The sequence below is a fragment of the Mobula hypostoma genome, chromosome 11 (assembly GCF_963921235.1).
Source record: "Mobula hypostoma chromosome 11, sMobHyp1.1, whole genome shotgun sequence".
NCBI classification, from domain to species: Eukaryota; Metazoa; Chordata; class Chondrichthyes; order Myliobatiformes; family Myliobatidae; genus Mobula; species Mobula hypostoma.
The window spans coordinates 54,734,234-54,748,124 of NC_086107.1; the positions used below are offsets into that span (position 1 = coordinate 54,734,234).

General features: G+C 45.1%; 1 protein-coding gene across 3 annotated transcripts in view; it reads left to right on the forward strand.

Annotated features, from left to right (window-relative positions):
• Window positions 1-9,294: 9,294 nt before the first annotated feature.
• The window catches only part of hps5 (HPS5 biogenesis of lysosomal organelles complex 2 subunit 2), a 69,433-nt gene continuing 64,836 nt past the window's right edge, over window positions 9,295-13,891 (forward strand). Inside the window, exons 1-2 of one of the 3 annotated variants that reach the window (XM_063062099.1) lie at window positions 9,295-9,388; window positions 13,200-13,404. In XM_063062099.1, the coding sequence (XP_062918169.1) occupies window positions 13,300-13,404 (105 nt within the window). In that variant the 5' untranslated portion in view covers window positions 9,295-9,388; window positions 13,200-13,299. Of the gene's footprint in view, window positions 9,389-9,665; window positions 9,775-13,199; window positions 13,405-13,891 lie in introns of those variants that run through there. The other 2 variants (XM_063062097.1, XM_063062098.1) reach the window with 2 other exon arrangements.

Here is a 13,891-nt window from a genome sequence, read left to right on the forward strand (position 1 = left end):
ATGTCCTGTGTGGTAGGGTCCTTGATGATGGACCCCTTTGAAGATGTCCTCGGTAGCGGGGAGGCTAGTGCCCATAATGGAGCCGGCTGAGTTTACAATCCTCTGCCGTTTTTTTTCCCAGTCCTGTGCAGCGACACCTCCATGCTGGACGGTGATGTTATTATGGTTGATAATGTCCACATGAATGTACATAATGGATCAATTTAAGTATGTTCACTTGAATATATATAAATTGATTCAGGGCAAATAGTGTTTAACTTGATGCAGATCTCTTTGGTGAATAGCAAATAATTGTTTTGTTCACTGGAGAAATAACAATTTGTTTCTTTGGGCTTTGGAATTGAACTTGAGTGAATGACACATGGCTTGGAAGGATGGTGAGCTTTGAGGAGTATAAAAATCAACTTCAAGAGGATACTATTGTACACAATCTGCTGGACTGGCCACAGAAAAATATACCACAAAAATGTGATGTGTTAGATTTCAGCAAGGGGTAAAAACAGTGACAATACGTATAGAGGGCATGATTCTAAAACGGAAACACGGTCTGAAATTCTAGGGTTATTTGTACACATTATTGAAAGTAGCAGGGCAGGTTGAGAAAGTTTTAAAGAAAAAATTAGGAACCTAGAGATTGTAAGTAGAGGCACATAATACAAGAATCAGGAAAGTCAAAATGTATCCTAATAAACATTGAAATAAAAATATGTTGAGCACCAGCACCTGTGTAGAGATAAACAATTGTTCTTTAGAGTTAATGATCCTTCATCAGAACTGGGACAAGTAAGAAATATTAAGCAAGTTTTAAATTGATGAGTGGGAAGGGGAGGAGAGAACAAAAGAGCAGATTCCTTAATAGCGTAGGATCCAAGTTGGAAGTGGGTGACAAAACTATGTATGAGTAAAATGTAAATTGGTTGAGGTGGATGAAAAACTTACAGGAAAGGATAAAATATATATAATGCTGGAGATGTGAGATATAAGGCTGGGATGGCTGATTATGTGGAATTATTAAATTCATTGTAGTGTCCTGAATGTTGGGAAATGAGAACCTGAGCATTACAGGGAAAATGATCCACTTGGAGTATGGAAAAGGGGAGGGGAAGACGTGTTTCGCGGTTGCATCATGAATGGTAAGTTAAAGGATGATCCAATAAACATGGAATTGACAGGGTGAATTTTTACCTCTTACACCACTCTTTTTCATCCATATTATTGATCTCTATCGTATCCATTTAATTCTCTCCCTTTCTCTGTAACTTAAAACTTATTTTTATAGCTGTTCCTGATCCTACTGAAAAGTAATCAACCTGAAACATTAGCTCTGTTTTCTTCCCTTGTATATTTTCTTGACAGCTGTTTAAGGGACACAACATCCATTCAGGCAACCTGCACCGAGTTGGATGGCTGGCTGAAATCTGTGGACAAGTCTGGCCTACCTGGGAAGTTTAAAGTATCAGCATGGCATTCTTCCCAGAATCCTGTGGCCCCTCCTCGTCTATGCAGTTCCGATCTCGACAGTCGAAACCTTAGAGAGGAGGGTTAGCAACCACCTCAGGAGATGGCTGGGGCTGCCAAAGAGCCTGAGCAGCATTGCACTCTACGGACACCACAACAAACTGCAACTGCCCTTCAAATCCTTGGAGGAAGAATTCAAGGTAACAAGAGCCAGAGAAGTGCTACAGTATAGGGACTCAAGTGACCTGAAGGTGGCTAGAGGAGGGATCCAAGTAAGTACTGGCAGGAAGTGGAGGGCAGAGGAAGCTGTTCAGGAGGCAGAGGCGAGGCTGGTGGGAGCGGTCACACGAGGCCAAGCTGGGCTAGGATCCTTTCCAACTCCCCAAATGGACACCAGAGGGAAAGAAAGGCATCATCTAGTTCAGGAGGAGGTGAGGGCAGTAGTGGAGGAGATGAGAGCCTGCAAGGCGGTGGGAATGAAGCAACAGGGAGCTTGGACAAGATGGGAGAATGCAGTTGAGAGGAAAGTGACCTGGGCTGATCTTTGGAAAGCCGAACCACACCACATCCAATTTCTCATCCAGGCAGTGTACGATGTGCTTCCAAGTCCATCAAACCTGCACACGTGGGGCAAGGCAGAGTCATCTGCGTGCCCACTGTGCTCCAAGCGAGGAACCCTGGAGCACATCCTCAGTGGCTGTGCAAGGGCACTTGGTGAGGGACAGTACAGATGGAGGCATGATCAGGTCCTGAAGACCATCGCTGAAGCCGTCAGTGCAGGAGTTGAGTGGGCGAAGTGGTCCTGACCCTCCAAGCAGACCATTGCCTTTGTCAGAGCTGGGGAGCAGCCAATACCTGCCAAAAGAACATCTGCAGGCATTCTGACCTCTGCAAGGGACTGGCAGCTGTTGGTGGACCTCGAAGGACAACTGAAGTTCCCCAACCATATCGCAGCCACCACCCTGCGACCAGACATTGTCCTAGTGTCTGAGTCGACTAAGCAAGTGGTGCTGCTGGAGCTGACAGTCCCATGGGAAGATAGCTTGGGAAGAGGCCTTTGAAAGGAAGCTCTCCAAGTACGCAGGACTGGTCAGCAACTGTCAGCAGGCTGGATGGAGAGCGAGGTGTCTCCCAGTGGAGGTTGGTTGTAGGGGATTCGTAGCCCATTCTTTAGTTAGAGCCTTCAGCATTTTGGGCATCGAGGGAGCGAGGAAGAGGAGAGCCATCCGCAGTACCACCGATGCGGCAGAGAGGGCCTCAAGATGGCTGTGGCTCAAAAGAGGGGAGCCATGGAGTCATAAGTAGCTAGCCATCTGGACACAAGCTGGGGTCTGATCAGCCCTGGCTGGGTCACCTGGAGGAGGTTGTATGATGTTGAAAAACCCGAAATACCCGATGATTCCAGGAACATCACTGAAGATGTGTCCAGAAGCATCAATAGATGTATGTACACAGCTGTTCTCATTTCAGATTTCCAGTACTGGACTTCATGCCTTTGGGCTACCTTGTAAAGCAATGGTTCAACCAAAACTGGAGGGCCAAGTCTAGTCTGGGCATCACACTTTAGGAACCAAGTTGCAAGCCTTGGTAAAATTATGCAGGTAGTGCAAAACAGCTTTACCAAAATGATCCCAGGATAAAAGACAGATTGGTGAAGTTGGTGTGGTTCTTGCAACAGAATTTGAAAGGGTATCTGATAAAAGTAAATGAAATAACCAAGGGTCTAGATGGAGTTAATAGTGCAGTTATTTCAAATGGCAGATGGGTCAAGACTAGAGAAATATAATGGAGATGGTTAGCAGAAGAACCAAAAGTGATATGTAGCAAGTGGTTAAGATTTGGAACGCAATGTCATAAAAGGTGCTGGAGACAAATTCTATAAGGTTTAGTTCTTAGAGGTGGAAAATATGTAAGACTTTGGGTTGTGGATGTAGAGTTAGTTGGATTGTTCCTGCACAAAGTTAGCATCGTTTAAGTGGACCAAAATACCTCCTGTTGTATTTTTTTTCCCTGTAATTCCACCCTCTTTTGAACATTAGTCTAACGTTTCTAAACCTCCAAAGCTCTGAAATCACTAGATAAGGAGGACTGGAATTTAGTGGTCACTACCTTTACAATTTCAACTCTCAGCACTTTAGGATGCATACTTCTAGATTTAATGTAGTGCACCCCTTTTTTAATCAATGTTAGTTTTTTCTATTTGCTTAATACCATATCCATTATAATGTTTGCATCTGTCATTACAAAGAAACCAAAGTACTCAGCTAGTACTTCTGCTTCCTGTGTAGATTTCTTTTGTTCCCTCTATTGACCTTACACTTTTTGTACTACTTGTGTATTATCAGAAGACAATTTGATTCCTTTTTTGTATATTTGCATATTCTTCCTCTTATTCATTTTTTGATTTCTCTCTAATGTTACGTTCAATTTCATTCTCACTTGTGTTAAATGTCACACATTCGTTGCTGCCGCTTATGTGCAGGAGTGGGGAGCTGGGGGGGACTTTGGGGTTCTCACATTTAACCGTCGTTCATTCTTTGGGGTACTGTTTTCACAGATGTTTGCAAAGAAAAAGCATTTCAGGATGTATATTGTATAATTTCTCTGATATTAAATTGGACCCTTGAACTTTTGAACATTCCCTTTTCAACTCTTGAAGTAAAGGAGTCCACAGCCCCGCACTGATGATTCCCTAATCCCACCTCCAACCCTCCTCCTGTTCTTGGACATCCCATTCTGCTTCTCTGCCTGCTCCATATCTTTTCATCTCAAATTAAACCCACGGACAAAGGAGGTGCTTTTCTAGAGTGGTGGACTGACCTCTACCTTGCTGAGGCCAGGCAGCAACTCTCAGATACCTCCCCTTACTTCACCCTTGACAAGGAACCCACTCTGGGCAATCACAAAACTGTCTCAGAGACCTCATCAACTCTGGAGAACTCCCATTCACTGCCACCAAACTCATAGTTCCCTTACCCTACACTACTTGCCCAATGTTTTTGCCTGCTCCTGCCCCACTGAAATCGTGTCCTCATTCTTTGACTCTATTCTATTCCCCTTGGTTCAGTCCCTTCCCACCTACATCCATGGCACTTCTCATGCTCTCAGTCTCCTATCTTTCAATTCCCTGGCCCGGACAGCCTCAATTTCACCATAGATGTCCAGTTCCTCTACGCTTCTATCCTCTACCAAGGAAGCCTTAAAGCTCTCCACTTCTTTCTTAATAATAAAGCCAACCAGTTTCTCCACCTCCACCACCATTCTCCTCCGTCTGGCAGAACTGGTCGTCGCCCTCAACAATTTTTTCTTTGGTTCTCTCCCACTTTCTTCAGATTCAAGGGGTAGCCATGGGCACATGCATGGACCCCAGCTATGCCCACCTTCTCGCTGGCTATGTAGAACAATCCATGTTTCAAGCAATCCCTGTTAAGACTCCCCAACTCTTCCTATGCTACATTGACGACTGCATTGGCACTACTTCATGCACCCAAGTTGAGCGCATCAACTTCATAAATTTGCCCCCGGCTTCTACACTGCCCTAAATTCACTCGGTCCATTTCTGACACCTTCCTCCCTTTTCACGGTCTCTCTGTCTCTATCTCTGGAGACAAACTATCAATTGCTATCTTTTAACCGAATCCCAGTTACCTTCTTGACTATACATCTTCCCACCTTAATCCTGTAAAAATGCTTTTCCCTTTTCTCAGTTCCTTCATCTCTGCCACATCTGTTCCCAGGAAATGGTTTTCCCTTCCAAGACATTGGGGATGTCCTCCTCTTTCAAAGAATAGGGTTTCCCTTCCTCCACCATTGATGCGGCCCTCATCCACATCTCCTTTCTCTGAACATTTCACTCACCCCACCTTCCCACTGCCTTAACAGTGATGGAGTTCCTCGTCCTTACCTGCCACCTCGAGTCATTCTCACAACTTCCACCATCTCCAACAGGATCCTACCACCAAGCATATCTCTACCTCCCACTCTCTCTCTGTTTTCCACAGGGATCACTCCCTCTGATTCCCTTGTCTATTTGTCCCTCCCCACTAACCTCCACCCTGACACTTAACCTTGCAAGCGGTTGAAGTGCTACAACTGCCCATTCATCTTCTCTCATCTCCATTCAGGGTCCCAAACAGTCCTTCCAGGTGAGGTAACACTTCACCTGTGAGTCTGCTGGGGCTGTCTACCATATCCCAGTGTTCCCAATACGGCCTGCTCTATATTGGTGAGACCCATCAGAAAATGAGGGTCATTGAGCACCACTGCTCCATCATCCAAATGTGGAACTTCTCGGTGGCAAAATATTTTAATTCCCATTCCTGTTCCCGTTCCGGCATTTGGTCCATGGCCTCCTCTTGTGGCATGATGAGGCCACCCTCAGGATGGAAAAACAGCACCTTACATTCCATTTGGGTAACCTCCAACCTGATGGCATGAATATCAATTTCTCCTTCTGGTAAAAAAAAATTCCCCTCCCCTCTTTTTCTCTCCCCACTCTGGCCTCACCTGCCTGTCAGCTCCCCCTGGGTACCCACCTCCTTCCCCTTCTCCTATGGTCCACTTGCCTATCAGATTCCTTCCTCTCCATCCCTTTACCTTCCCTAACCACCTGGTTTCACCTAACATCTTTTAGCTATCCTCCTTCCCTTCCCCCCCACATTTTTACCCGGTATCTTCCCTTCCAGTCCTGATGAAGGGTCTCGGCCCAAAACATGCCCTGTTTTTTCATTTCCATAGATGCTGCCTGACCTGCTGAGTTCTTCCAGCATTGTGAGTGTTGTTTTGGATTTCCAGCATCTGCAGAATTTCTCATGTCTCCATACAAGTTGCCCTATCTACCCCTCAATGGGAATGTACTTCCCTGTCCCCAAAACACCAATTCGTTAAATGTTGCTCTTAATCAGTAATAGATTTTTGACCTCAATTTACCCTGGCTAGATCTAATTTAAGCTTACTGAATTGATAACCATTCCACTCAACTACATTAACTTTGCAGTTTGTTTTTTCATAGTTAATCAAATCTTTATATTATGATCTTTGTTCCTTTAATGTGCTCTCCTGTCACTTGTTCGACTCACCCAAAGTTGTCCTTCCAGATCTTGTTCTCCTGCCCTTGTCCTCCCAGATCGTGTTCTCCTGTCCTGTCTGCCCGGGAAATGCTGACAGTTATTAATAAATTTCAAGAATTCTTTCTTCTTCAGCACATTAAGATTAACCCAATCTGTGTTAGCTTGAGTGTCATTGAACGACTCTACTTTCTTAGAAGTTTGCACAGATTCTGCAAGTCATCCAAAACTTTAACAAACTTCTATAGGTACATGGTAGAGAGCATACTGACTGGTTGCATCAAGGCCTGGCAAGGGAACACCAATGCCCTTGAATGGAAAAGCCTATATAAAAGTAGTGAATGGAGCCCAGTCATCACAGGTTAGACCCTCCCCAATATTAAGCACATTTACAGGTAAAGTCCTCCCCACTATGGAGTACATTTAGAAGGAGCACTGTCGCAGGAAAGCAGCATCCATCCCCACCATAGAGGCCTTGTTCTTTTCTCTCTGCTGCCATGGAGCACGGATGTACGGCAGCCTCAAGTCCCACACCACCAGGTTCACGGACAGTTAATACTCCTCAACATCAAGCTCTTGAACCAGAGAACTTTACTCACCCTAGCACTGGACTGTTCCACAACCCATAGACTCATTTTTATGGACTTTACAACTTGTGTTCTTGATATTTATTGCTTACATATTACTATGAATGTTGGCGTGTGGCTAAGTGGTTAAGGCGTTCAGCTAACACACGTAAAAGTTGCTGGTGAACGCAGCAGGCCAAGCAGCATCTCTAGGAAGAGGTGCAGTCGATGTTTCAGGCCGAGACCCTTCGTCAGGACTAACTGAAGGAAGAGTGAGTAAGGGATTTGAGAGGGGGAGGGGGAGATCCAAAATGATAGGAGAAGACAGGAGGGGGAGGGATGGAGCCAAGAGCTGGACAGGTGACAGGCAAAAGGGACACGAGAGGATCATGGGACAGGAGGTCCGGGAAGAAAGACAAGGGGGGGGGAACCCAGAGGATGGGCAAGGGGTACATTCAGAGGGACAGAGGGAGAAAAAGGAGAATGAGAGAAAGAATGTGTGTATAAAAATAAGTAACAGATGGGGTACGAGGGGGAGGTGGGGCATTAGCGGAAGTTACTTATTTTTATACACACATTCTCTCACTCTCCTTTTTCTCCCTCTGTCCCTCTGAATATACCCCTTGCCCATCCTCTGGGTTCCCCCCCCTTGTCTTTCTTCCCGGACCTCCTGTCCCATGATCCTCTCGTGTCCCTTTTGCCTGTCACCTGTCCAGCTCTTGGCTTCATCCCTCCCCCTCCTGTCTTCTCCTATCATTTTGGATCTCCCCCTCCCCCTCCCACTTTCAAATCCCTTACTCACTCTTCCTTCAGTTAGTCCTGACGATGGGTCTCGGCCTGAAACATCGACTGCACCCCTTCCTAGAGATGCTGCCTGGCCTGCTGCGTTCACCAGCAACTTTTATGTGTGTTGCTTGAATTTCCAGCATCTGCAGAATTCCTGTTGTAAGGCGTTCATCTAGTGATTTGAAGGTTGCTAGTTCAAGCCTTGGCTGAGGCAGCGTGTGTGTCCTTGAGCAAGGCACTTAACCACACATTGCTCTGTGATGACACCGGTGCCAAGCTGTATGGGTCCGAGTGCCCTTCCCTTGGACAACATCAGTGGGGTGGAGAGGGGAGACTTGCAGCATTGACAACTGCTGGTCTTCCATACAATCTTGCCCAGGCCTGCGCCCTGGAAACCTTCCAAGGCGCAAATCCATGATCTCATGAGACTAACGGATGCCTATAATTACTATGAATGCCGGAAGAAACCGGTATTTCTAGTTCTAACTTTCTACCTTCTATTAAATTATGTTAATATTTACTCGCCCCACTCTTTCCAAATTCAGGTATGAATATTAGCAGAAGAATCGACGCAAAATCCTCACTCATCAACATGCATGGTTTAGTGAAGAAAACAATCGCGAACACACCTTTCAGATAAAATCATAAACAAGAGAAATTCTGCAGATGCTGGAAATCCAAGTATGACGAGGTCCTGAATTACCCCTATGAACTGTGCTTTTGAAAAGAGAGCGAGTTATTTAACACCTATATCTTGTTTTTAAGAGAGAGAGAGACAAGCCTGCTCACAGTTTGTTTATATTTTCTACAGGACATTGCCTGCTTGTACGTTCTTACAGAAAGTGAAGGGAGGAGTTGTTATTTGAGAGACAGTTGGTACTCAGTACGGTGAGATAAATAGGTCAGATGATAGACCTGAGACACATGGTTTTGGACACTGAATGAGCTTTGTTGTGCCCACAGAAAAGGTGGGTTTTTGGAGGATCGATCAGTGGCCTCTCGCAGTGTGAAAAGGACGTGACCGGTGGGAAGTTATTTGTGTGTGAACCCTCGCCTGGGTTGATAGCTTCACCACAGAAGAACGGTCCCCTTTGTTGTGGTCACGGTCGGTGACTTCTAAAGGATTTCAGAGGACAACGGGAAGATAAACGGCGATAACTCACCTGAACACTCAAATCTCTCCCCCCCCCGCTCTCTCCATCACTACTCAATACCACGAACTGAACTGAACCTTACTCATCATCGTAAGACTGTATCTATTTACCCCTAGACTTGGAGAAGCTTGGTTTTCATATATCTCCAGAGTTACTGAAATACTTACTTATATATATTCATTGCTAATCTGTTTGATTTATCTGCATTTATATTACTGTATTGCGTAGTTACTAATAAATACCATTAGTTAATAGCAATACTGGACTCCAAAGTGTTTTCCATTTCTGCTGGTTCTTTAAACCGGTCACGGGGTACGTGACACAAGTAACACAGACAAGATGCTGGAGGAACAGCCGGGTAGGTATCTATTGGGGGGGGGGAGGAGCACAATCGACTTTTCGGGCCGAGACCCTGCGGCAGAATAAAATGCTTGATTTTAGTTGCACATCGGAGGGAAGTTACTTAAAGTTCTGAATTTTAGACCAGGAGTCCGGTAAATAATGCATCGCCTGGACGGGGCCCGCTCTCCACAGCTGGCGCACGGAACTTTCCCTCCCGCCCTGCCGAGAACCTCTTACAAGGAGCAGGCAGGCCGGCGGGATGGGGAGGGGCCTGAGCTGGTCAGCTTCCCGGGGGCGGGGCGGGCCCTGGCCGGGGAAGTCCGTGACGGGGACGGGGATGAGTGAAGGAGAAGGCGGTGGTGGCCCTGGGCTGGAGCAGCGGCAGCGGCAGCAGGTGGGTAGGTAGGTGTGGGTTTGGGGGTCCGAGCCACGGTGGTTCCGGTGGGACTGTGCGGTGCTGCGGAAAACGACTGAATCCCGACGACTGGTCAGGCGATAAAACCGGTGGCGAAGGTTCCCCTCCGCGGCCCGTCTGCAGAAAAAAAGTCACTGATAGCATGAAGCGCAGGGCTCGGAACCGACCACCCCGCTCCACAACCTCTCCGGGAACGGCCACCCCCCAATCCTGGACCGACTGATACCTCCACACCCCCCCCCAAATCCGGCGCCAGCTCCCCAAAGGTGACGGTGAATGAGGACATTAGTCTCAGTACCCACCAGCGAGACAGTCTGACTGTCCAGTATGTGTGATGATCCATCACCCAAATCTGTTGACCTCTTCCCACCCTCCGCCAGCGCTTCCCCTCCTGCTATCCCTACCCCCCCCTCCCGACAGCCGGATTGACTAACTAATTACAGTACCCAACAGTGGGACATTATGACTGTCCCGTCCCTCTCCCGATATATGTGGTAGATAGTGAGATTTGTTGACCATCTACTGTCAGCTTGCCCCTCCTGTTAGCTCCTCAAACAGGACAATTGAATGAGCTAACTCAGCCTAGTGCAGTGGGACTTCCTGATTGTCCCACCCCCTGCCCTCCATGTGTGGCAGATAGTGAGAACTGTTGACCCCCAACTCGTGGTGAGTTACACATCAGCTTCTTATCCTGACAAATAGACAGACTTCTCCAAATTGATCCCTCAATCCTGCATAAAGTGGACAACAGAGCCAAGTTTCTGTCTCCTCTCCCTTTTCCCATTGAATGACCCACTTTATGAAGGAGTGGGAAAGTTGGCTTCTTCCAAGTGCTGTGAAATGGAACATGTGGAAGTGGGGTTACTGTGGACAGTGGCAGGAGGGACTAAGATAAAGGAGAGATAAGTCGGAGTAAGGACGTGGAATGGGGTAAACATCCTGGTTTTCCAACATCTTGGATTTCCAGGCCATTGGAGCAAGATCTTGCTCTCTCAAGATTGCCTACCAGCTGGTGTGCAATAGCTATCTATTAAAAGAGATCACACAGACATCTTCCACTGTGCAGATGTGGTGTGGAAGCTGGTCAACCTTGATCCCGATGATGACCTAAGAAGAACTTTTCAAAGAAGTTAATGTTGTCTCAGCCCACTGCATTACCTGTGTGTGAATTATGTTACTGTATTCATTCTGTCAGTCTTCAGTACTGTGCATATCTGTCAGGTGTTGTCCCTCCATTATGTCCCACCCTCATCCCTTTGTGTAATTAAAATATTCTTGCACTCTCTGTTGAAGATAAGACTAGTGCTACTGAAATTATTAAATGTGTTCAACTCCTTGCATTGCTTCTTGTGAGGCTTTAGGTCATCTGTCGCCTGAATGTGGGTTATCCCTTGCTGTCTGCACATTTAGTCTTCCAGCATTGCCTGTCAGTGATATCTAATTCCCTGCATTGTCTTCTGTCCAGAATGTACCCCAACTGCCCTTAATTGCTCACTGCATTGATTTCCTGACATACTTTCTGCCTGCAGTCACTAATTGTGATGCTCTGCAGGACCTTCGGTTGTGTCAGACGTTGGATCTTCACTCATGGTATCTAGATGCTGTTTATAATTTATATTATTTTTATTTAGCGATACAGGGCGGAGTAATCCCTTCAAGCAGTGCCATCCCAGCAACCTCTGACAACCCCGATTTAACCCAAAACTAATTACTGGACAATTTAAAACAACCAACTCATCTACCTGGTATGTCTGTGGACAGTGGGAGGAAACCGGAGAACCCTGGGAACAAACCATACATTTCACGAGGAGGACATACAGACTCCTTACGGAGGAAGCAGAACGGAGATGTATTGCTGTAGCATATTTAGTTGATGTGGTCTGTTAGATTTGATTAAAGTTAGGGCAGCTGCTAATGCTTTTATTGACTAGGACAATAAAGCTTCAATATTTAGAAATCCAAATGACTGGCATCTGCTTCACCAGATAACATTTGCTGCACTGCCTACCTATTGCAGAGGCCCTGATACTCAAGCTCCATTTCCACTGGCAAGGCCCTCCCCGCTTCCTGCACATCCTTTCCACTAGTTCCCATGCTCCCTTTCCATTCATGCGGCTTTATTTCCTGTACTCTTTCCACTTATGAGGGCCTTGGTTCCTGGACCCTCTTTCCACCCGTAGGCATCCCGTTTCCCCTGCTGGGATCAATTTTCCTCCACTCCCATTCATCTCACCAGGCCCTATCACACCCTCTTCAAACTGACAAGCGTCCCATTTCCTGCCTCTCCATTGCCCTATGTTCTCTGGGAAATTTATTCCACTATATAAATTTTGTAAAAATAATATAAAAATGTACTTGTTCATTAATATAATAATATCCAATAGCCCAGATTTTGGGGTCTGTGTTTACTTTTTGTGATTTTTCTAGTGAGTTTTAAAATGCCTGTCAAGGCATTACAAAGCTGTGATGATCAAGCTCTGTAACTTTAATGAAATAAAAATCGCTATAACATACAGCTACTGTAAGAGCCAAGAGTAGAAAAATTAAAAGGGTAGTACACATCTACCAATTATTCTTCTGAAACTGAAATCATAAGACCCTAGTGCTGAGATCCTTAAGTCATATGAAAGTAATGGAAAGAAAAAGATAAGTTGGCCCATTGAGAATATCTTGTGCAGTAACTGGGAAACTATGCGTCATGATTTCAATCTACTGTCTCACTGGCTAGCAGTTAAGAATCTTCAGGGAGAGTCAAAGTGACTTTGATTTGGTACAGTTTTTTTTAAATGTCCTGCACTAATTTAGAATAAAATAGTCTGCTGAAAGGTCGTGGCCAAAAACGTCGACTGTACTCTTTTCCATAAAGATGCTGCTTGGCCTGCTGAGCTCCTCTAGCATTTTGAATATGTTACTTGGATTTCCAGAATCTGCAGGTTTTCTCTTGTTTGAAAATAGTCTGGGATTTGTTTTCTGAGTCCTCAGCCAAGTATTATGGCAAACTCAAGTTTATTGTGCTAACTAGCAGTTTGTTTCAAATGTAAGTGGACATCAATGAAAAGGATTACATCTGAAGTATATCCACTGGTTTTCCAACACTTCTGTAACTTGAGCATCCTAATACCCCTACATTGTGATAGTCTCATACCACTGATTATATCTCACACTCTGGGGACTTGTGCACAATGACGTTTAAGTCTGCTTTTAGAATACAGGTACGCAGGGACGTGACATTGCAATTCAATGCCTAATTCTATATGTTTCTGGTTAGAAGATCTGCTTTTACATTTTGCTTAATTGTGCCTGAGATTAGGAAGGGAACAAGTTTTTTTTTTAAGTTGGCAAAATGTAAATTATACTGCTTTTGTGTAAGTTTAGACTTTCATTGCAAGTTTATTTTATCTGTTTTCTGCAGCATGAATAAAACACGTCTCTAATGAAGACTAAGCATGATAACGGAGACGGCAAATTATATCTTTTACCAGTTTTCTTAGTGCTGTTGTGACTCTTCCACAATGTCATTGCCAACGGTCCCAGAAACATGCAGCCATATCCTAGTTGAGCTGGAATCTCTGGATCCCCTACTATCTGCTCTAAGGCTAGATTCAAACAGACTCAAGGTGAGTAAGAGAAGGTCACTCCCATGCACTTGCTCGAACTAAATTAGAGGATTTATGTTTTGTATTTTTATAGTAGGGAGCTTTGTGTACACTGATCCAAGGAGAATCTTGACGTCTTTAGATTATTGGGTCATGCGGAGATCTCACTGGAGGTTTTTAGAAGCAGTTGAAATCGAAGAACTTTTTGAAAAACATTTTGCTACGTTTCAGTTGGTTCCAGTGGTATGATTATTTGCAGCTAATTTGCTTTTAAGTCTTTCAAGGGACTGTAAGCTAACTTGTCTGGAGAGTGTGCTGAAAAAATGGTGGGAATGTTGCACCTAAATCCTGTTTTAGGTAAACATGATTCTGTACCTCCGAGCAGTTAAAGGGCAATGTGGCAGGCAAAATGAATGCACATTGATAGGCAGTGGTTTTTGTCTACTGTTTAGCTGCCTGATGCATTTTAGGTTTGAATGAGTATCTCTTCTATCTTTTGTTACAAAAT